General features: G+C 58.3%; 8 protein-coding genes across 8 annotated transcripts; 7 read left to right on the forward strand and 1 right to left on the reverse strand.

The window, feature by feature from the left end:
* Positions 1-690: 690 nt before the first annotated feature.
* SLS55_006121 (uncharacterized protein) lies at positions 691-1,977 on the reverse strand (the record flags this gene model as incomplete). Its single annotated transcript, XM_066777558.1, has 1 exon — positions 691-1,977. The coding sequence occupies one exon, from the start codon at positions 1,975-1,977 to the stop codon at positions 691-693; it is 1,287 nt and encodes a 428-aa protein (XP_066631653.1).
* A 1,418-nt stretch (positions 1,978-3,395) lies between these two features.
* On the forward strand, positions 3,396-5,330 carry SLS55_006122 (uncharacterized protein; the record flags this gene model as incomplete). The annotated part of the gene is made up of 2 exons (XM_066777559.1): positions 3,396-4,040; positions 4,101-5,330. 2 exons carry the CDS (start codon positions 3,396-3,398, stop codon positions 5,328-5,330), a joined length of 1,875 nt encoding a protein of 624 aa, XP_066631654.1.
* A 1,642-nt stretch (positions 5,331-6,972) lies between these two features.
* On the forward strand, positions 6,973-9,155 carry SLS55_006123 (uncharacterized protein; the record flags this gene model as incomplete). The annotated part of the gene is made up of 6 exons (XM_066777560.1): positions 6,973-7,631; positions 7,728-7,825; positions 7,890-8,293; positions 8,349-8,859; positions 8,921-9,057; positions 9,123-9,155. 6 exons carry the CDS (start codon positions 6,973-6,975, stop codon positions 9,153-9,155), a joined length of 1,842 nt encoding a protein of 613 aa, XP_066631655.1.
* Positions 9,156-11,602: 2,447 nt separating this feature from the next.
* SLS55_006124 (uncharacterized protein) lies at positions 11,603-13,064 on the forward strand (the record flags this gene model as incomplete). The annotated part of the gene is made up of 3 exons (XM_066777561.1): positions 11,603-11,654; positions 11,710-11,753; positions 11,805-13,064. The coding sequence occupies 3 exons, from the start codon at positions 11,603-11,605 to the stop codon at positions 13,062-13,064; spliced, it is 1,356 nt and encodes a 451-aa protein (XP_066631656.1).
* Positions 13,065-15,224: 2,160 nt separating this feature from the next.
* On the forward strand, positions 15,225-16,388 carry SLS55_006125 (uncharacterized protein; the record flags this gene model as incomplete). Its single annotated transcript, XM_066777562.1, has 2 exons — positions 15,225-15,859; positions 15,986-16,388. 2 exons carry the CDS (start codon positions 15,225-15,227, stop codon positions 16,386-16,388), a joined length of 1,038 nt encoding a protein of 345 aa, XP_066631657.1.
* Positions 16,389-17,166: 778 nt separating this feature from the next.
* SLS55_006126 (mitochondrial 54S ribosomal protein bL19m) lies at positions 17,167-18,020 on the forward strand (the record flags this gene model as incomplete). The annotated part of the gene is made up of 2 exons (XM_066777563.1): positions 17,167-17,314; positions 17,488-18,020. 2 exons carry the CDS (start codon positions 17,167-17,169, stop codon positions 18,018-18,020), a joined length of 681 nt encoding a protein of 226 aa, XP_066631658.1.
* A 1,081-nt stretch (positions 18,021-19,101) lies between these two features.
* SLS55_006127 (uncharacterized protein) lies at positions 19,102-20,245 on the forward strand (the record flags this gene model as incomplete). Its single annotated transcript, XM_066777564.1, has 3 exons — positions 19,102-19,210; positions 19,263-20,021; positions 20,076-20,245. 3 exons carry the CDS (start codon positions 19,102-19,104, stop codon positions 20,243-20,245), a joined length of 1,038 nt encoding a protein of 345 aa, XP_066631659.1.
* A 647-nt stretch (positions 20,246-20,892) lies between these two features.
* On the forward strand, positions 20,893-22,663 carry SLS55_006128 (uncharacterized protein; the record flags this gene model as incomplete). The annotated part of the gene is made up of 2 exons (XM_066777565.1): positions 20,893-21,849; positions 21,899-22,663. The coding sequence occupies 2 exons, from the start codon at positions 20,893-20,895 to the stop codon at positions 22,661-22,663; spliced, it is 1,722 nt and encodes a 573-aa protein (XP_066631660.1).
* Positions 22,664-22,982: the final 319 nt, after the last annotated feature.

Consider the following 22,982-nt stretch of genomic DNA (forward strand, 5'->3'; position numbering starts at 1 on the left):
TCAAGTCAGCCGTGAGGAATCTTCGTAGCATTGATGTCATACGTAAGCTCACCATTGATGTTGAATGCTGCTGCGAGTCGGAAAATTACGTCCCAATTTTGTTCCAACCGGGTTCAACGGCCAGGAAGTACAGTGGTATTATCTTTTTCCCTTTTTTTTTTTTTTTTTTGGAAAGGTGGACATGAAGTGATAAGAATGTATTTCCTTCATAGTTCGAAATCTACGCTCTTATAGCCGCAACTAAAAGGTGCTAAGTAAAAGGCACATGTAGAGTCATACGGGAACTGAAGAGATTGCTTTTGTTTGTTCAAGGCCATGCATCTCAAGTTTTGACTTTTGCTGCCAAAGCTCTTTTCTGTCACGCTCCCACGGGTGCTTATAGGCCATCGCACAATGGTGATTGTTCCTGTAGTGCCCAGAATCGCCTATCAGCAAGCAAGTATTCGTTAATTAGAATTGAATATTAATTGGCGACTACTAATACGTACTTCCTTCCTGCGGGGGTATCTTCGAATAACCTGAAAAGACTTGGAGCTTCCAGAACTAATGCCAGCCATGTCAATGAGTTTCGCCAGAACTCAGACATCTGCTTCAATATCTCAGCAATGTCGTCTGTGCAACCACTAGGAGCGGTAGCTAGTTTTCAGGCAAGCTACGCAAAGTGATAGCTGTAGGCGGTTTTCAACGTCCCTAAACCAGCGAAACACCGTCATCCAGGCGAAGCCTCTTCGTCTCCTTCTCGTGCAGGTTGGAAATGCCGTTTGATTCCACACCTTGCGCCTTCCTCGCCGTAGCCCACGCCTTCTCCTTCTCGTGCAGGTTGGAAGTGCCGTTTGATTCCACACCTTGCGCCTTCTTCGCCGCAGCCCACGCCTTCTCCTTCACCTGCACCTCAGCCCAGTGTTCTTCCACCCACCTCAAAATCTTTTCTTCCCCCTGCTCACCCATCCGCTCGAGCCAAGGCTTCTTCCCCTCCATTTCAAGTGGCTCTTCGGACAGTGTCAGCGTTCCCTCCTCCACGCTCACCCACCTCTTCAGTCCCCTAATCACACCCGCCAAACTGTCTCCCCTGCGCGGCACCGTCTCCTTGATGGCGCGCCAGAGCGCGTCCTCCCTCCACACCAGCCGCTGCGCCGCCAGCCGCTCGTCGTGCTCCTCCCGCTTCCCGAACGCCTCCAGCGCCTCCTCGAGCACGCGCTCGCGCGACCACGCGCAGTCGGCGCCGACGTCTGGATGGGCGGGGACCCAGTCTTCGACGAAGCGGCGGTACATGCCGCGCTTGGCGCGCCTGGCGCGGTCGTTGTGGTTCTCGCTCTCGGGGCGCAGCTGCTTCTCCCCGCCAGCAGCCCTGGGCACCACGGCGTCGCGGTTGAAGAAGCGGCTGGCGGCGACCCAGGCGAAGACGTCGGCCTCGCACGCGAAGTCGGCGGCCGAGTAGCGGGCGGCGTCCAGGCCGAAGAAGGCGAGGACGGCGGACGGGTCGTGCGAGAGGTGGATCATGCTGGCCTTTTTGTTGGTGGGCTCGATCTCCGGGATGCGCACGTGCAGGCCGCGGTCCGTCGAGGTGAGGCCGAGCGGGCGGATGATGACGCCGAGGATCTGGGAGAGGTCGCCGTAGGAGGTGAGGAAGAGCTGCCATGGGAGATAGCCGGCCGGGCTCTTCTGCACGTCGAGTTGGACAAAGGTGTTCGGGTCGGTGGGGTGAGGGATGGCATAGTTGGTGACGGCGCCGTTGCGCTTGAATCTCGCGGCGCCGAGAGCCGAGGCGATGCGTTCGGGGGTTGTGCCTTCGCGTGGGGTTTCGACGAGGATGTCGACGTCGCCGTGGTCGGGTTTGTCGGGGACGATCTCAGCGTACGCCGTGTGGTGGTAGAACGGGGCGAGTGCGTCTTTGTATTCTTTCTTGAGCACGTTGTAAGTGCCTGTAGCGATCCGCGGCGTCTTCAGGCCTTCCGACTCAAACGTGTGCCCGCCCATGTTAGCGATCGCGTGTGTGAAGAGTGGTCAGGTGTTGGTCAGGAATTCAGTTCTCAGTCGGCGGGAGACGACTGAGTCATGATCCATCTTCCTCGGGTAAATTGCGGATAAGCGGTGCTGGAATGCTGCCCAATCCGGCAATGTCGAATGGACAAGCAGAGGAAGGAGCCACAGCTTGGACCATACCTCCTATAGAAAGACGTGCTTCAGAGTACCCTAAGGACCGACATCAGGTTCCGGTGCGTCTCAATGCCTCCGCACACGATGTCACCTGCACGGCAATGACGGTTCCAATAACAAGAGCGCCTTTGGTGGTTGCAGCTGAAAAGGCCCTCCCACGTGCCCCATCAACTGCAGCTAGAAGCGCGCTTCCTGTGGCGCCGGCAGTGGCACCCATAAGCCAGCAGTACCAGAATGGGCGCGGAGGCTTCTCGGTGGAGAGCGATGCGGCCAAGAAGTTGAAGGTACCGAAGCACACGAACAACTTGCTGGACTGGTGCGCCAATGCGTGCAAAGTGGGGAGTCGCCTGTCGAACACTAAAGACTGGTAAGTCACCTCGGTGAGGCCCCCAGAAAAGCCGCCAACTGCGCCTATAAATGCCATGCGGGTAGGCGATGGAGGCTCCGGAGAAGAGCCGGAGAGCAGTGATTTGACTATATCAAACGCCCAGAAGCGGGATACCGCCCGGGGAACTTGGACTGATGCATGAGAGCGGAGCAGACTGGACACGGGGATTCTTGCCGGCGAAGACAGCATTGATCCAAGCTCGATGGGGAACACGGCAGCGCCAGCAAGTCCTCCTGCCGCAGCATATACCGCCTGCTCTTTGGCCGAGGGCAGCAGCATGGCGATGAATGGGGGTCCTCGCGATCGAACCGGGGGATTGAAGTATGTTGAGCTTGTTACCCGGCGATTCCACCCAGAATGTCCTTCGATGCTTGCTGTGACAAGAGTGACGCGATAGGCTGCTTGATCAGATGCAGCTCGAAGATAACAATGTCGATTCCCGTTTGCGCCGACAGGGAGTGTGTCGCGAGCCAGTGCAGCTCCCGGGCCAGCTGAAGGCTTTGGTGTTGAGGGTTGGGTTGGCATGTGCCAGGGCGGGCTGCCGATCAGGCGCGCGCAGCAGCCAATGACGCCAAATCCCGCACATCCTTCTGCACCATGACATCGACGTCGTCGCGTTCCGCACCACAAACCAGTCCGCCAGCCCAAAGCAGACACGCCATGCACATGTGCTGCATCAAACAGGGAATAGAGCCTCATTTCCAGGACCTCGCCGTGTGTGTACTTCCTTCATGACCACCGCCCACGTCCACCAACGTCACTGTCCACACCGGCTAATTTCCTGCGCGACTCCAGTCACCATAATGCTGCCTGTCGCATGGAGTTGCTTTGAGAACGTGCGCAAACCAACATGACGACCGAATATGGGTCCGATCCGTCTTCCGATCTCGACGAGCCCTCTCCGCATCCCCACCAATCCCGCATCCATGCCCTTTCGCGGCGGGCCAAACACAAGGCCAAAAAGGTACTGCATGTGGACGATACGGAGGGGCTGGTGCGCGCCAGGGAGCGTGAGGGCTACGACGATGTCGCTGCCAACCCTGCATTCAACCCCCAGAAGGTGTTTCAGAAGCCCGTGAGCGTTGGCGACGCTCTCCACCAAGCCAAGGACGGCGTTGAAACCCTTGCTCGGGTCGTCGCCCATCCTAAAGACTCTGCCAAGCGGAAGGCTGCCGCCAGGCTAGCCGCCCCAGAGCAACCGCTTTTGTCGCACCAGGCCGACAAAGTGCTTTTGGATGCCCATGATCGGCTGGAAGCTGCGCGCAAGAGTTCGGATGGCGACCATGACGACAACGCTGTGGCGTACGAAGAAGAAGTGCAAAGCCTACAGGCCCAAAGGGAGAGCCTGAGGGTAGCGTGGACGACAAGTAGGTTCGTTCACCGCGTGCGCGTCGTGTCTGCCCAATACATCCACCACCCTCGCTTCCAGGACGTTGAAGTCCGAGACTCAAAGGGGACATACGTCAGGACAGATTGGACCAAGTTTTGGGGAAACGTACGTGGCTACCCCTTGACCCTGTACTATACCTGATGCAATCGCTAACGTTCTGCTCAGTGCTGCCTCTACGCCACTCAAGATTATCATGCTCTCGGAAGCGTGGCGCTAGATCAGACGGCTTTTAGCCGTCACCTCCTGATAGAGCACGTGGAGCGCATTCTAATGGCATCCGCCCCATGGCAGTCATACTTCCTAAAGCTGCGGGACATTTACCGCTGGGAAAACCCCGCGAAAACTGGGAGATGGCTAGCGATATTCGTCTTCCTCTGGGTGGCCGATTACGTCTTCACGTTCATCCTATGCTACTGTGTTTTTATCGTACTTCGGAATGGATACAGTCATCACTCTTTCAAATCACTTCGCGAGTCTCATGAGCGCGCCATGGACGAAGGAGCGACGGCCTTTAAGATCAGCGAGCTCATCCACCGCCACGGCCCCGGCGAATGGCTAGATCCGTTGATTGATGAAATTGGCCCTCGGGCTCAACTCGAGTTCAACGACCTGGCCGACCACCTGGAGAGGATGCAGAACCTCTACGACTGGAAGTTCCCCGAGAAGACTTGGGCCACCCTATTCTGTATTGTCTGCGCCATCCTGCTCGGCGTCCTCACACCAACCGCTTACTCGATGAGAGTGGTGACTTTCGTGGCAATCTGGTGGTTCTTCATGGGGAGACCGGTCGCAAGCCACTACCCCCGATTCAGACACGCCGTTTCCCCTGTAGCATATGTCTTCTGGGGCCTTCCGACGCATGCGCAGTGGTCTTTTCGCTACTTGACGAACAAAGCCCAGAAGATGCGTGAGCGAACGGCGGAGGAGGCTTCGGGAAGTGGTAGTATCAAAGGAGAGCCCAGCGCCCAAACATCACCAACAGACGACCACGAAGTCTTTGTAGATGCACCAACGCATCCGGAACACGACCGCGGAGAATACTTCCTGACATTTCGATGCCGCTATCACGGAGTTCCGGCTCGCCTTGGCATTTCAGCAAGCGGCATTTCCCTCATTCGCTTATTTCCGGCAAAGCAGCTGTGGTCGCGTCATTTCCACGAAATCGGTGAGATGCGGAAAACGGCGGGCTCGGCGCTGGGCCGCGGCATTAGTACAGTACTTGAGGGGAAGACGTTGGAGTTCATCTTTGTTGATGGGCAAATGGACCAAATCGAAGCAGTGAGGAGGCGGGACGAGGCGTTCAATAGCATCATCGGCTTTTCTAATCTCATGTGGCAGATGTTGGACCCTGTCAAGGGAACGAATGAGGAGGAAGTTGAGCATAAGATTTCTTGACTGTGTTACAGCAGGCGCATATAAATCTCCTTCGGCGGCTGCTTCATGATTGCCTACGGGAGATCCCGCCCTTCACATTTTACTGCAAGGAATAGCATACAGGAGAAGTTGAATAGTAATTGAGGTGTAAACCTACGCTTTTGACGTGGAGTGTGGAATGATTCTTCGAACTGGGGAGCATGACACCCACCATGTTTATCGGCGTGTCGCAAGAGCTGTATCCGCCAACTAGACACGTTGGCGGTACTCATCGTCAGTCTACATCTACACGATGGCCGTATTTTGGTTGGAGTGCGATCTCGCTGCTGTTGTGCGATCATTGTCAACATGAGGTCCGCATTAACGAGGCCCTGCAGAGGTAGGTCACCGGACGCCGCTGCATTCCGGTGACGTTTCCGCAGAAGTCGGCCTTCCCACCAGGGTGTCAATATCAAGCATTGCCGAGCAACTGCATGTCCACTGCGCAAGCCATCACGAGCATTAGAGAAGGCAGCGAGCGTAGTGTGATGGCTGGGCCCGGGAGCGGAGTGGGATCGGGCGTCGGGAACCAGGGTGCGGCAAAGGACAAGCTGGGGAAGACAGAGCCCCTGCAGTCGTGGCGAGCAGGCTGGGGACACAAGGTAGCAGCAGACCGCGGGCGGATGATGTTGAGCTGCAGGGCGGTTGAGGACGGCGCGATGGAGTCTTATCGCGCGCCCCACCGCCCGGTATCCGTTCGGAGCACGGGGACCGCTGCGCGATTGGGAGCGCCCTAACACCATCGCAGCGTCATCTGACTGTAGCAAAGGGACGCGCAAAGAGGGCGGCAGCGGCAGGGCGGGCGCGGGCGCGGGTGCGTGTGCGTGTAGTCGCCGCTGCGCAGCCCAGCAGGTCTTGCGTCAGGCCCGAGGCGGCCGGAAGGCTGCAGCTGTGACTTAACTTATGGTTCCGGGGCGAGCCAAGACGCCCGCCGACTGCCCCAAGCTGCCGACATCACTCCTCCCCATACTCTTCCTCCTCTGCTCCCCGCTCCACAAGCCACCACCACGAATCCTACCCGTCCAGCGCACCAGCCTGCCCCGGGCCCCGCGCTCGCAGCTTCCCACGTTCGGCCCGCGTATTGGGCCACGCTCCAGCTGCCACAGCACCGCTAAGCCGGCTCTCCAAGCCAGCTGCCGCCGCTGTAGACGCCTGCCCCGGCGTCGAGACGGCTGGAGCTTCCGCAGCTCGCGCGACCGCGCTCCTCTGCAGCTCCTCGTCCGCTCCAGCTGCTCCCCGAAGCCGCAGCCCTCCCGCAACCACCGATCCATTGCAAGAGGCGTGCACCACCTCAGCGCCTCTTCCACCCACCAGGCTCGCCGAGCTGGCCGACGAAATCCCTCACGACCACCCCCCTACACTCGCCCCCGACTCCCCCGCCGATCCACGTCCGGATTCTCCATCGTACACGGCATTCTCAGCACACCCTGCAGCCCGCGGAACCTCGACCACGCCCGCTGCCTATACCTCGGTCCCCATCCCCGAACCAGAGCAACCTTCGTCAGCGATCAAGCGACCGCGCAGCTCATCAGAGACTACCATCTCTGACGAAGAAACCTCCCGCTCCTTCGCCCCGGGTGAGGCCTCTCGCAGGCCGAAACGCAGACGTCGAGCCGATCACACAATGCGCCTAGGCTCCGAACCATCGCGGAGGTCCCCATCGCCGTCCCAGGCTTTCTCCAACGGCCACAATGGCGTGTCGCCAGCTCAAGCATCAGGCCTTGGCAAAGCAACAAATGGCAGTGCGCATGCCGCGTCGGAGAGCAACGGCGACGCTACTTCCTACACCAACGGCAGCAGGCCTGCCACATTCTTTGGCCATGACAGAGAGGAGGTGACGAGGATCCTGATTCAAGGCCTCTCGGATCTTGGCTACCACACCGCAGCGGCCTCGCTAAGTCAGGAGAGTGGGTTTGAGCTCGAAGGTCCGACCGTTGCAGCTTTCCGGAATGCGGTGCTTCAGGGCGATTGGGCCGAGGCGGAGGCGCTGTTATTCGGTACAACTATCGAGGATGGTGGTGGGGTAGGCATCGGAGATGGTGCATACGGTTATGGAAATGGGAAAGAGCCTGACAGGTCCGAAAAGTGGTCGTCTGGTACCCAGCAGATTCGCGGTCTTACATTAGCTGAAGGGGCGAACAAGGACCAGATGAGATTCTGGATGCGACAGCAGAAGTACCTGGAGCTGCTTGAACAGCGCGATCTTGGCGCGGCGCTTATGGTGCTTCGTCAAGAGCTAACACCTCTGCATCAAGACACTCATGCACTACATTCTTTGTCAAGGTACGTGGGTACAATCTCCCTGCGCCCAGCAATGCCGATCGCCATTGTGGATTTCTCAAAGTCATGGTTATTTCCAGACAGCTAACACCTGCACAGTTTGATGATGTGCCAGTCAGCTGAGGATCTCAAGGCTCAAGCAAGCTGGGATGGCGCTGCGGGGGAATCGCGAAGTATACTCCTCTCGGAGCTGTCAAGTAAGACATCCCCTACGGTCTCGATTATTCTCTTGTCGAAATGCATGTTGCTAACAGGGTACAGAATCAATATCTCCCAATGTGATGATCCCCGAACATAGGCTTGCGGTGCTCTTAGACCAGGTGAAGGATAATTGGGTCAGCAAGTGTCTTTACCACAACACCTCGGACTCACCTTCCCTTTATCTCGATCATCAGTGCGACCGCGAAGACTTTCCGCTTCGGACAGTGCTTGAGCTTCGTCATCATGTCGATGAAGTCTGGTTTCTCAAATTCTCCCACGATGGGTCCATGCTTGCCACTACGGGCAAGGACCAAAGGATCTACGTCTATGACACATCCAACTACACCCGACGCTTCGCTCTCGAAGATCATGAGAGCGGCGTCTGCTACCTGGCCTGGAGCCCTGATGATACGAAGCTCATCAGTTGCAGCCAGGACAACTCTGCCAAGCTATGGGACATGACGGTAAGTACCGTGGGTCTGTTTAGCTCTCGTAACTGCCCACTAATCCGTCACACAGACTGGTCACCTTATCCAGAGCCTCGACAAGGGATTCGACTACCCCGTGACCTCCGCGGCCTGGGCACCGAATGGTGAGACCTTCGTTACTGGGTCCCAAGACACCGGTTCCGGTCTCTGCATCTGGAGCAAGGATGGCGAGAAGAGACACACGTGGAGAGAAGATGGCAGCGAGCGCGAGCGCGGCTACGCTCTTCGTGTCCACGATGTAGCCATCACTCCGGATGGCGAACGCCTTGTGGTTGTGCTGGAGCATCACATCATGGTCTACGATTACCTGACACAGGAGAAGGTTTATGAGTACGAGATGAGCGATGTTAAGTTGACCTCCTTGAGTATCAGCCATGACTCACAGCGCATGCTTGTTAGCATGAACGAGAACAAGATTTGCCTGATGGAGATTGAGACCGGCGAGCTTCTGGAGAAGTACGAAGGCCAGAAGCAGAAAGAATACATAATCAGGAGCTCGTTCGGGGGAGCTAGCGAGAACTTCGTGGTCAGTGGCAGCGAAGGTAAGTCTGCCGTACAATACCGTGGCTTGTGAAGTTAGCCCAATGATGCTAATTACAGCAGATTCACGGGTCTACATCTGGCGATCGAATGGCACTCTGGTGGAAAAGCTCGAAGCGCACAGATCTGGCTGCGTCAACTGCGTTGCGTGGCATCCCAAGGATCCTTCCGTCTTTGCCTCCGCAGGCGACGATCGCACAGTTCGCATGTACGGAATCCCAGCCTTTCTGACATTAGACGCTTTAGATAGCTAACATATCCACAGATGGACCAAGCCCACAGCAACCAGGCCGATTAGAGGTTTTGATCGGTAGTGGCGTTACATGACCATGGCCTTAGACGTTCCTTTCTCTCCGCTGAGGACAGCAGGATTACACGATTACAGCTACACAGCGGCCCCTCTTTCATTAACGTCTTCACCCACCCCTTTCAGACGACGAAGCCAAGTACATTCAGCAGTAAATAATTTTACCAGACCTTCGACATTCCGCGCAGAGGAACACGGACCTTCCGTCGCACGACGATGTCCTCACTTCTATTGCCTTCGACAAGTTCTACACACCCCCTTCTTTTCCCTACAATTAGCACATGGCCGGAGTACGGATGATTGTTATTGTTGTTACGCAACATGCTTCAGGATGCAGGGTAGAGGGATTGGCGGGTGTATGTTTGTGCCTTGGCGTTTTTGTGCCGTATCTGGATCAGACTCCCTTCTCCAGCAAGTTAGTTGACCGCCGAATGCCAAGGGGGTCGGAGATTTCCGAGGGATGTCAAGGGGGGACCACAGAGGTAGGTGTTGCTTCCAGGAATGGAGCACAAGGCCTGAATTGATGAAGGGAAGTTGGTGCATCTGGACATGTAACATGACAGATGTGGTAGGATAGAAGAAATGAATGGAAAGGATTCGAGCACTGAGTAGCCTGAACAGATTTCGTACACTAAATTTCCCATAGACGGGTGTGTTGCTGTCGAAGATCAGCCCAGCAAGTCTCGGCCAATGGGCAGTGCTGCTGCTTGAGGCGAAAGCGGCATGAGCTGATCGGTCTTTTCAAGGTCCGTTGAGGCAGGAACTACTTGGAGATCCATTACCGGGAAACCAGATCAGTGTGAAATAAGGCAGGTGGAAAGCGCATTACTCACGATCCGTCATGTAGCGTTGGTATATGGCAGGAGCGGGGAGAGGCACCACCAAAGCGCTTTCTGCATGAACTCATGCTCACGCCTGCCATCAAGCTTGCTCCCCGACAGCTATAACACTGCCCAACCTCCCCGTACATCAGTGGTGCAGACAATTCCTCCAACAGCATGCCACGTTTACACCGTCCTAGAAACCCACCAAGAACCAAGGCCAGGCGGGACACCGCAGATGTGTTATCACTTATCATCGCCGTTCTTTGTAAGCACCTCTCAACGCGCGTACTCCCTCATGAACACACGACTGACGAAAGCAGGCCCGGCCGCCGCCGTCCTCATGATCGCGGGCTGCGGAGCCGACTTCCTGGTCAACATTGCGTGCGCACTGCTTCTCCCGTACGTACACATGCCCCCTTCATGCTTCGGCTGCTGGCTGGGAGAAGCGTGATTCACGCCCTTACATACATGAGTAAGCTGCTGACGGCGGTGAATCTCTCATTTGCAGATTCATTGGCCCTGCTATCCACGCATGCTACATCGCGTACGTCTACACCGCGCGGCGCGAGGAGGCGGCGAAAGGCATAATAACCGCAAAGCCCGCCCCGCTCGTGTTCAGCGCGAGGGTCCAGAGTGGCGGCAGCAGAAGACACTTATTGGATGCCAAGTAACAAAGATAGACCACTCCGAAGACGTTGAAGGGGAGCTCAAAGGGCGGTCGCGAAAGGAGAGGGGTTGGGAGTGAGCAATGCGCATTCGGCACGGTATTCCTAAGCTCCTGGTGGCTATGGGTTGATGACAATCAGACGTAATCGAGAAGAATCCTAAGCCTTATCCTTCCACTTGTCGTTGTGCCTGGAGCCTTTGGTGACGGTGAAAGATGCATGTGAGCTGCGACGCTGTTCCTGCAAAGCTCGTGTCGCCGGGTCGGCCGCTTGCGCACACGCCAGGACCGGGGGTGACGTAGCGCTCTCCCTAGCGCTCTCCGCACATCGGCGCTTCGGTGATCGGTGCGACTGTTCGAGCCAAAAATCCTCGCGACTCCACGCCTCCGATAACGAGGGAAAAACATTCCGAGCAGCCTTCCAACGAATCGTAGGGCGGAGTTTTGCAAGCGCACCCTCACCCCGGCTCCCGCTTTCATCCTGCCCTCGCTCTTGGTCCATACGTGCACACCGCGCCTCTGCCATCGTGACCTCGTCCGCTCGTCAAAAGTTCCTCTTCACAATCACGAGCCGATAAGCAGGGGAGTTTTGAAGGGGTAATAGAAACCCAGCGGACACCTCACGCTAAGCCGCTCTCGGTAGAACTCGTGCAGTTTGGACCTGATCGAATTTTTTTTTCCTTCTGGCCACTCGGGCGGCCCTGATTTCTTGTTGGCCTGGAGAGCGGTCGGTCGGTGGTACCTTTTAGATAGGTCGTATAAGTACCGGGTGATTGCCCGGTGGAGACAAAGGTCAACTGCTGGTTGCTAGCTCCCGGCGCACCGCCCTCCTCAGCTTTCACTCTTTCGCCGTCTCTGCGCACGTTTCATCGCGTCTTGTCTCTCACTTGTCCCAGCTGTCTCAACGGAGTTAAGAGTTTTTTTCACGTTCTGCGAGTCTTCTCGAAAGGATGTCTGTCAGCCAAGAGGTCCCGGAGACGCGGGTTTTGATCGTCATCACCGGTAGGGCGGTGCCTCGTCGACCAAGTTGAACCTTCATGCTCACACCTCTCCACAGGCGGCACCATCTGCATGCAGGAGTCTGAGGATGGCCTTGTTCCCGTGAGTGGTGCGACGCCTCTTTTCTTATCTGCCAACTCTGACCTCGACTAGGCACGTGGTTTCCTGAAAAACTGCCTGGCTCCGCGCCCTTCCTTCAACGACGGCTCGTATCCCGAGCCACTCGAGATCGTCACTGACGACAAGGGCGCCAAGAAGGCTGTCCAGAGCTTGCGCACGCCCAAGAGCTCGTACAACCGGCGTGTGCGCTACTCGGTGCTCGAGTTCGAGAAGCTGCTGGACAGCAGCTCCATCAACGCCGCGGGCTGGGATGAGATCGCCCGCACTCTGTACCGCAACTACACGCTGTACGATGGCTTCGTCGTGCTGCACGGCACCGACAGCCTGGCCTACACGTGCTCCGCCCTTAGCTTCATGCTGCAGAACCTGGGCAAGCCCGTCATCCTGACCGGCAGCCAGGCCCCCATGATGCAGCTCCAAAACGACGCAACCGACAACCTTCTCTCCAGTCTGGTTATTGCCGGTCACTTCATGATTCCCGAGGTCTGCCTCTTCTTCAACTTCAAGCTTTTCCGCGGAAACCGTTGCACCAAGGTCTCGGCCGACGACTTCAACGCATTTGCCAGCCCCAATTTGTCACCGTTGGCCACCATCACCAGTCTGCGTACGAATGTGCAGTGGCACCTTGTGCACCGCCCTACGAGCGTTCACCCCTTCAGCATCCAGACCAACCTTGATACGGCGCACGTCGCCTGCCTGCGTGTCTTCCCTGGTATCAAGCCGGAGATGCTGGACGCGGTTCTGCGCCTAGACGGTCTCAAGGGCCTCGTTCTGGAGACTTTCGGGGCCGGCAATGCCCCTGGCGGCCCCGACTCGGAGATGACGAAGATTATGGTGGACGCTGTCAAGCGCGGCATAGTCATCGTCAACGTCACGCAGTGCCTCAGCGGGAGCGTCAGCGCTCTATACGCACCGGGTACCGTGCTTGGCAGGGCAGGCGTTGTGTTCGGTCAGGACATGACAACCGAGGCAGCACTGACGAAGCTCTCTTACCTTTTGTCCCTGCCCGACATGACACCGGTCGACATCGCAAAGAAGATGTCCGTAAGCCTTCGTGGAGAGCTGGAGGAGAGTGGTCGCACATACTTCCAGCATCCCGACAGCGGTCTGATGACTCCGGAGGTCAAGAGCCTGGTGTCATTGGGCTACAAGATCAAGGACGGGGACATCGATGGCGTCAAAGATGTCATGAGGCACGAGCCGAAATACCTGCTCAACGAGACGGATTACGCCGGCAACACACCATTGGTGAGTCAAGCTTCCCTGATTTCACTTGGCTGTCCCTCCCGTTGAGTGGGCAAGCCGCCACGCGTTGCCGTCTCGGCTGTCCAAGGCAGTCCTCCTTTGAGCAGGCTGCATATGAGCAAGTCTCCGTCCTTCCGGCCCACAGGCGGGCGGCGACGTGGTCGGAGCAAGCTCCTCCTTCACCCATGCGAGAAGCAGCAGCTCGAGGCGTTCTCGCCCCCGGCAACAGCATCTGCAATCCACCGGAGAGGGATCGGAACCAGAGTGGCGCATGAAGAAAGGAGATTACCTTGCATGGCTGCTGACATTCGCAACGACAGCATTTGGCGGCATCCGGGCCGAACGTCGAGATCCTGCGCGAATTTCTGTCGCAAGGCGCGTCTGTCCACCTACGCAACCGAGAAGGACACACGCCGCTCTATCTCGCGGCGCACGCGGGGCAGGGCGGCCATGTGCGGCTGCTACGCGAGGCGGGCGCGCATCTGCACGCCGAGGAGACGGCGTCGGCGTCGCTTCATGCGGTGGAGAAGGGCAGTGCGGAGGTCTGGCGGCTGGCGGGCGTCGGCGAGAACGGCAGTGGTTGATGGGTTGTTGAGACAGGCGGCGGGCGGCTTGGCTGTGCCGCACCGGCGCGCAAACGCGGCTGACTGGAGGATGGAGCGCCAAGCGGCAAGCGGGCGGAGCTTCAGTGTGTCCAAGGGAAGGTGGAAAGCTGTGAACCCACTGTAGATAGGGTAAGCGGGTGCGGTGCATCGTACTTCGTATGTAGTGTGCGGCTTAGGGGCCCTGTCAGACGATGGAACATCATCAGACCAGGGGCGGCCGGGCGGCGGCGATCTGGCAGGCAATTTGCGGAGGAGAGGCGGCTCTCGTAAGCGAGCGCAGGCGAGCGGTGATGGGAATCTGGGGAAAGCAGCATGTACCTGCCGCTTGCGTGGTATGCCCATCGCGGAGGACCGCAGCGGGCAACAGCGGGCAACCGCGACCAAGGTCGCCGCTCCGCGGAGATGGCCAGAGCGGGGGATGCGCTCGCGCCGAAATGGGATTCTGAGACCGCGACCATGGACAACAGGGCCACGGCAGCGCGCAAGGGCCTCCCGCCCGCAGGGTGCATGGGGCGCTACGGCGCGGTGAAACGCGTTGGAGGTACCACCCAAGCCGGTCGCGAATGCGATCTCAGCGCGGGCGGGGGCGGCATTGGCTCGTGGCCCGGCAGTCGCCCGGCGGGCCAGGGGCAGCAGCAATCGATTACCCTCTCGAAACGCGCCCTCTTGCCAGCCCGACGCAAACCGGCCGCGGGCAGCGAAGTCGGCGCGGTGCCAGTGCGGTGCGGGCTTCGCTGCGGCCTCGAGGGTCCGCGCCTGAGGCGCTACCCAGGCACTTAGACGAGCGGCTGCGATCTGCTCGCGCTGCCGCACCTGCGCCGGTGGGGTCCGCGGGGATTTCTCCGTGTGCGGCAGCCCAATGGAGCGCAGCATCGTGAAGGCGTCGCTGCTGGGCGAGGGGCAACGAGGCCTATTTTTGTACTCAGTACCTGCGCACCGCCGGGGGCCGGGTGGGCGCGCGACTCATCAGGTGCCATTTTCCCCGCATGCGAGCCCGCAACCAGACTGCCCTGAGCACACTTCGTCACCGTCCGTCCGTCCACGGCTGCATTGCGCTGCTGCTGCTCCGTCTCACGTCACAGCGCGCGCGCTCTCCAGACGCCACGATTCAGTGCAGTCAGCCGAGGTGCCCCGACACGCTGCTATTAGGTAATTGGGTAGGATTCACTGCCCTGATGCGCGCGCAGCCTGGCCCTGTGTCCGCAAAATTCTCTGCCTCTCCTCCCAACACAGTCACGTTCCATGAGATAAATAGAGCCGGCCCGTTGCTCCCATGCGCCTGGGCCCTGTGTTCGTACGGCAAGGCACCTCACACCCTGGACCGTCCCAAGAAGATAGCGCGCACATGCACGTACTGTCTGCTCAGGCCATGTCCAGCGCTGTCCGCCCGCCATTGCGCTCCCTCACCACCACCAGGATATAATTCCCGTGCCCGCCAGAAGCCCCTCCACCCGACCAGCTCCCTGACACGTCCGCCTGCCGCCTCGCTGCCGCCGTCCCAGCCCGCTGTCACACCACGTTTCTGAGCCCGCCGCGCGCCCTCTGAAAATCTTTCTCACCGCTGCGGCCCTCCGCCCATTCGCCCCCCAGAAACGAGCTCCGCATGCAAGACAGAAAGACGGTCGTCACCATCAACAGCACCGGCCGCCAATCGGCAAGCTTCATCCGCGTCGCCGCCGCCGTTGGATGGCAGGTCCGCGCTCAGACGCGCGACACCCAGGGCATCGTTGCGCAGGAGCTGTCCTCGATTCCCGGAGTCGACCTGCGCGTGGGCTCCCTGGACGATGACCACTTCGTAGCCGACCTCTTCAAGGGCGCCCAGCTGGCCTTCATCAACACCACTCACTGGGGCGATGAGATCTCAATCGGCCGCGGCATGGCCATGGCCGCCAAGAAAGCTGGCGTAGAGCACTTCATCTACAGCAGCATGCCCGACCACTCCATCTACGGCAAGGGCTGGCGAGCCCTGCCCCTCTGGGCCAACAAGTTCGCCGTGGAGAATTTCGTGCGCCAGATCGGCATTCCAGCGACCTTTGTCTACACCGGCACCTACCACAACAACTTCACCAGCTTGCCCTACCCGCTGTTCCGCATGGAGTTGCAGGAAGACGGCAGTTTCGAATGGCAGGCTCCATTCCATCCTCACATCCCCATTCCTTGGCTGGACGCCGAGCACGATGTCGGCCCCGCGATACTGCAGATCTTCAAACAAGGCCCGCGCAAATGGGCAGGTCAGCGGTACGTCTTCGCGTTGTGTGCATGTTGTCTCAGAGGGAGGCCTTGTCTCTTTCAGCGCGGATGCGCAAATGATGCTTGTCTGTCTTTTTCTGGTACTCGTCTTGCTGACGCCCTTCTGATATGCAGAATCACACTAGCCTTTTCGCAGCTCACCCCGGTGGAGGTTTGCGAGGCCTTCAGCCGCGCGCTGAACCGGCCGTGCCGCTATGTCCGCGGCCCTATAACTTTCCACGTCCCTGTGCCGGCTGGGTATCGCGAACATCTCGAGATCCTTGAGGATGTGCTGGGGTGGCAGAACGCGCCATACTTCGGGCCTGATCTGGAAGAAGACTGCACGCAGACGGCGCTGGAGCTGTGGGAAGGGTTCCGTGACATCGAGGAGTACGCGCGCGAAATCTTCCCCGTGGAGGAGAGAGCCAACGGCCTCACCTGGATGGACGAGGACGACACGGATACTCAGCCCGAGGACACGCCTTCGGAGGCGCCGATCAGAGACGTGGAGAATTTCTTCCAGGTCATGAACCTGTGAAGGCACGAGAAGTCATGGCTTTTTCGGGGTAAAGCATATATTGCATTGCGTTGGCGTTCTTCCTTTGCTGCGGATTCGTCGGTTTGGCGGCGGCATAAAAAAGCTTTAGCGGATCACGTTTACTTTGATTCTAAGATACAGGGTGGTTTTCGACTGAGCGCACCGTGGTACGCACCAAAAAAGAGGTAATTTCCAGCACGATTCACGTTGTCATGATGGCATTTGGATTTCTCGTTCAGTTGATAGAGCTTGGATTCCGGCTGGACGGTGGATAATGTCTGTTAGATCCTGCAACCTCCCCCCTCTGGTTTGCTGGCTTGGAGAACACGTATGGTTGCGATATGGTGCATTTCACTGCCGCATTAGATCAACCAAGTCCGTAAAGATGCGTGGACGATGACACGTAGAGGCGTCATTCTGCCCGCACAAATCTCACCTACCATTCTAGACCAAGTCACCGCGTGTGCATCATTGATCTTCACGGAAGGCCCTATGGTATTGCCTTACTCGGTTAGGCCTGAGGTTCCACTCACTCGCCAACATCCATGAAGCCATACAAGGGCACGGCAGCTTTCTGGGCGCCCGAAGCAAGATAAGACTTTTTGCCGATCGCTCCCTGCATGTGACTCGCCTACCCTGATGCCCGTACCGCTCAACTACTCGACGACGAATGCCGGGCTTTCGCGGGAATTGCGGTGGCTTAGTCAGCATCACGGTCATCTCGGCGAAGTTTCGAGCTTGTAGGACCGCCGACTACTCAACCCATCCCCCACACGCAATGGCAACACCACGCTCGGCCGCACGGCCATTGGCCGCCTGGAAGACCGCGCTGCGGCAAACTCGTGCCTCGAAGGCGCAGCGGCGCTGCTTCGCCGATCTGGCGGACGCCCAGCCTAGGGCTTTACACGCCAACGGCCTGATCAAGCGTACGTCCTCACCAACGCACACGCCAATCACCCCCAGACGCCCTCCATAATTGCGACTCGGCCATCCGGCCGCCGGACCGGGGCTCGTACACGATTCACTCGCGCAATTGAGGCCCGGGGGTGGGAACGGGAATCGAAGAATCGCACACGGCTAACGCAATTCGCTACAACAGAGGGCAGCAAAGTGCACAACCCCATCAAGACGTACCCGCCGCCGCCGACGGCGGTGGCCAAGTGCAAGGACCCGATCGCGGCGGTGACGAAGGCGCAGCTGGCGACGCTGGACCCGAAGGGGGCGCGGGCCCACCTCTTCTCCAAGACCAACCTGGAGGGGGCCAAGGTCGGCGACATCCTGCTGGTGCGGCAGCGCAACGGCGACCCGTTCGCGGGCGTGTGCCTCAACATCCGGCGGCGCGGCGTCGACACGGCGATCCTGCTGCGCAACCAGCTCACGCGGCTGGGCGTCGAGATGTGGTTCAAGGTCTTCAGCCCCAACGTCGAGGGCGTCGAGGTGGTGCAGCGCAGGGAGAAGAGGGCGCGCCGCGCGAGGCTGTATTACATGCGCCAGCCTAGGCACGACCGCGGCAGCGTGGAGAACATCGTCAGGCAGTACCAGAGGCAGAGGGCGATGCTGCGGAGCGGTGGTGCGGCGAGGGGGAGGGATGCGAATGCGGGGAGGAAGACGAGCAAGAAGGGGAAGAAATAGGGCAGCTGAGAGACGCCGGCTTATGGGTGGATCAAACGGTTGGACGCGGGGCTTCGTATGGGGAAGGTCTCTGTGCATGTATTATGGGCATCATTTTGCCGATGAAAGGCTTCCGGTCAAAATCAAGGGACTTGTTGGCTTGCAAAATTCGAGATGATTGCGTGGATTTCAAGGAAAACGAGGGCGATGTCAAGAGTCAAACTTGCATGGATGGTAGCTAGAGGGCCAAGTGGGTTGCTAAAGTGGAGAGCAACTCCAACGGACACCAAACCTCCGACGGACAACAAGGAACCGGGTTGTTCTGCAATAGCCAGAGATGTCGGTAAAATTCGGGGCTGAAGTCGATGCTGACAACAGGAATAGAAGGGGCTGGACTGGATTACACGGAGGAAGTGGCCGGGCGCCACAGCCCACTTTAGAAGTTGTTGGGGGCTCAGCACGGAAGGCTTATGGATGGTTCATATCCGTGTAGCAAGGGGACCGCATCCGGGATACAGATGCGGTTGTGCTTTGGGGTTGTGCTGGCGAGATTCCAGGTTGTCGCGAAACACAGGCCCTTATCTACAATAATGCACTCCTGGCTTCGGGCGGGGACAGATAACGCGTATTGTCAACCGCGTCCGGATCAATGGCTGGTGCAGAGGCGGATCCGTTCGAACGGGTATAGCCATCCGATCCCCCGCAATACGGGTTGCGGCAGGACCCAGCCAGGTCGAGGTGCGGTCGGGAATGTGCATGGGACCGAGGGAGCTGTGAGTGAGGCACAAGTTGCATAAGCCGCACGGGACCGCGCGTTGAGGTCTGAGCCGGGCAAATCAGCACGGCCGTGCGGAGCAGACAGAGGCGCAAATAGGGTCCGGGTTGCACGAGTCAGCCCATGACGGCATCCGCGAAGAATGAGTCGGCCTGATCGGCCTGAAAACCCTAGTTGTTGTTGCATCCCAACATTTTTCACCTGCTCGCCTCCCACGTTGTTTGTGCATACTTAAACGGCGCCGTCTGTCCGGCTACATCCTCCCTGCACATCCTCCCCTCCAGCCCTGCCCCAAACACCCGCCGCTTTTCTGATATTTCCTCCAAAATGGCTCCCTCCGCCACCACAGCCGCCGCCGCCGAGCAGACGACGGACGTTACCTACGAGGACCTGATCCAGCTGGAGCAGGAATTCGAGGATGCCGACCTCCAGATCAGTGCGCCTCTCTGCCCTTGTCTCCGATGCACAACCTCAGCTAACAATCGCAGTCCGCCACCAGTACAAGATCACCCAGCCTCTCTTCGCGAAGCGCCAGGAAGTCATCTCCAAGCTGCCAAACTTCTGGGCCCTGGTGTTCGAGCAGGTGCCGCCGGAGCTCGACAACTTCATCCAGCCCTCGGACTCGAGCATTTTCGCCGACTGCCTGAAGAGCATCGAGGTGACGCGCTTCGAGATCGACGACCCGGCCGGCTCGCCGCGCAGCTTCTCGGTCAAGTTTGGCTTCAGCCCCAACAAGTACTTCGACAACGAGGTGTTGGAGAAGAAGTTCTGGTACCGCCGCGCCCTCGACGGCTGGTCCGGGCTGGTGTCGGAGCCGGTCAAGATCAACTGGAAGAAGGGCCAGGACATTACCGACGGCCTCACCGACGCCGCCGTCGAGCTGTTCGACGCCCGCAAGACGCTGTCGGCGGAGAAGGTCAAGACCGAGTTCAAGAAGCTGCCTCAGTACAAGAAGCTGCTGGAGAAGATGGAGCTCAGCGAGGAGGGCACTCTGAGCTTCTTCACCTGGTTCGGCTTCGTGTCGGTGCGCCCCTTTGTGACGGCTGAGGAGTCTGCCAAGGCCACCAAGAAGGAGGCCGAGGACCGGACCAAGCGGTCCAAGGGCGAGAAGGTCGAAGAGAACAACGAGGAGGATGACGACGAGGAGATTCAGCTGTTCGCCGAGGAGTCTGAGGTCTTCCCTACGGGTGACGAGCTGGCGACGCTCATTGCCGAGGACATCTGGCCCAATGCCATCAAGTATTTCAGTAAGTGACGGTCCTCGGGACATGGGCTACGCAACACATGCTGACAGAGAGTAGCGTCTGCCCAGGAGGCTGACGACGATGATCTCTCGTCGATCGAAGACATTGAGGACCTGGATGACGACGACGACGAGGATGAGCCGGTTGATATCCGTGCCCTCGTTGGCAAGGGAAAGAAAGAGAAGAACGGCGAGAGCTCTCCCCCTGCGAAGAAGCGCCGCACCTAAAGACGTCGCTATGAAGATGATTGGAACTTATTGGATATGAGCACGATACAACAAAAACAAGCTAGATACCCGGGGAAAGCACTGGTGGAAATGGCATGATGGATTGTTTGATAGACGGCGGGAACGACGCTTTGGATATTGTTGGGGTGCGGCAAGCTCTCGTCTTGGCCGCGTAATTCACATGTGTACAATTGATTGGCGCTGGTGTTTATACTTATCCCTCTCATTTCACGCTGAGCTTGTGCCTAGTCGTGCAATGTTGGGCAGGGCCGCTGCCAGCCCAAAGCGGGCGCGGAGCTGGCTCTCCGTCTTTCTCCCCCGGCGGGGCCCCGCTTGGCACGTCAGGAACAAGCTACGGATTGAAACAGTCCTTGACTTGTTTATCCGTAGCGCGGCTCTTTAGTGGACTCGACGTTTTCCCGGCTCGTCCGTCGCCAGCCCTTGCCGCTTCGAGCCACTCTCTTCACCCGAGCTTCGTCTCTTTTCTACCTGAACCCCGCTCCGCCATCGCACGAGAGGATTGTTCCGCATCACGCCGCCGAGATGACGACTCTGGGCGCAGGCCATACTGACTCCATAAATATGTCCATCCGTCGCTTCCGTCCGGCTTGGAGAGACCGCCGGACTCTGCCCACCGACTGTGCGCCATGCCTTCCCGTGTGCTCCCCGTCCTGTTGGCCTCGTCCGCCGTCGTCGGCGCCCAATTGACCTTCAACAACCCGGCCGGCAACTACTCGACAAAGACGTACGCCCTCCCCGCCGTTGAGACCGAGCACCGACCCAACACGGACTACTCGGACCAGGCATTGGCATTCTTGTGGGACCAGGTCGGGCCCATCTCCACCGGCCCTGTCACCACCACCGTCGAGCCTACGCCTGAACCTAGCGTGCATCCCGGCCCAGGGCCCATCCATCCGCTCGTCCCAAGCTACGATACGAACCTCACGAACCTAAAGTTGCCCAAGGGTTTCAAATGGGGCGTGTCTTCCTCGTCCTACCAGATCGAGGGCGCCGCCGACGCTGAGGGCAAGGGCCCCAGTATCTGGGATCTGCTGTCTCACCGCGTCCCCAACTTCGTTGCCGACAACACCACCGGAGACGTTGTGGCCAGTCATTACTGGCTGTACAAGCAGGACTTCGCGCGTTTGAAGAGCCTGGACATTCCGTCCTTCAGTCCCAGCTTCAGCTGGCCGCGTCTCTTTCCCTTTGGCAAGGGCCCCGTCAACCAGCAGGCCGTGGCTCACTACGACGATGTCATTTCGGAAATGGTCGCCAATGGCATCAAGCCGAAGGTTACGCTGTTCCATTGGGAAACTCCCCTGGCTCTGTTCAATGAGTACGGCGCGTGGACCTCGCCCGAAGTCGTGGATGATTTCTTCAACTATGCAAAGTTCGTCATCTCCAGATACGACGAGTACGTCGACGATTGGTTCACCATCAACGAGCCGCAATACTGCGATTGGCAGTATTCCGTCTACCCGGCTGGCGACTACTACCCCGCATACAACAACTACACTGGAGGCCTGCCGACCCGCTTCATCTGCGGTCACTACACCCTGCTTGCTCACGCAAAGGTGGCGAAATGGTACAAGGAGGAATTCAAGGTGTGTCTTTCCATGCGATTAGAGACTTCAAAGTGCTGATTGTCAACAGGGTACCGGCAAAATAACGTTCAAGAATTCCGGGAACTACTTCCAGCCGAACACGTCCTCAGAGGCTGACGCCCTTGCAGTCCAGCGCAACTTCGATTTCGTGCTTGGATGGTTCAGCGGACCCTGGACAGACGGCGACTACCCCCAATCTCTGAAAGATACTCTGGGAGACATCCTCCCTGAGTATACTCAAGAGGAGAAGGATTTGATCAAGGGCTCGTGCGATTACTTTGCCATCGATGGCTACTCGTCGTTCACCGCATATGCCATTGATGACTACGAAAACTGCACCACAAACTCGTCGCACCCGTCGTACCCTACATGTGCGGGTAGCACCAACATTGCACCCGACGGCTTCCCTCTTGGTCCTGCAGGCGACCCCGGCGTTTCGTGGTTGACGGATGCGCCGCAGGGGCTGCGCCGCTTCCTTTCCAAGATCACGAAGGATCTCTACCCCGCTGTCAACGAGATCATGGTCACCGAGTTCGGGTTTGCGGAACCCTTCGAGTCGCAGCTCGACGACCTCAGCACCATCCTCTGGGATCTCCGGCGTGCCGACTACTTCCAGTCCTATCTGGACGCCATTCTCCAGTCGATCCACTACGACGGAGTCAACGTCACTGGAGCCTTCGGATGGGCCATCTTTGACAACTTCGAGTGGTTGGTCGGTCTCAACACTCGGTTCGGCCTCCAGTATGTCAACTACACCGACTTGACGAGGACACCGAAGGCCAGCATGTTTCAGTTCATCAACTGGTTCAAGTGAGTAGACCCATCGGCGTCTCTTTGCGACATCAGTGCTAACAGTGTAATTTGTCAGGGAGCATGAGTATGCGGATGAATCATCCAATTCAACAGTCAAGTTGCTGTAGAAGGCAGGTGTTGTAGCTATATATTTATTCTAAGCAGATAAACGTTTGAAAGAAGAAACTGCTCCCAAGCCCACAAGTCCTCCGTCCATCTCAGCCCCCTTCACCCGTTACCCAACCACGCGCACTACTATCATCAAGGAACAGAACCATAACAATCTGATCGCCATGCTGGCAGGCATGCCTCGTTCCCAAGGCCACAGGTGGGCTGTTTGC

The sequence above is a fragment of the Diplodia seriata genome, assembly GCF_021436955.1.
Source record: "Diplodia seriata strain FDS-637 chromosome Unknown scaffold_6, whole genome shotgun sequence".
Taxonomy (NCBI): domain Eukaryota; kingdom Fungi; phylum Ascomycota; class Dothideomycetes; order Botryosphaeriales; family Botryosphaeriaceae; genus Diplodia; species Diplodia seriata.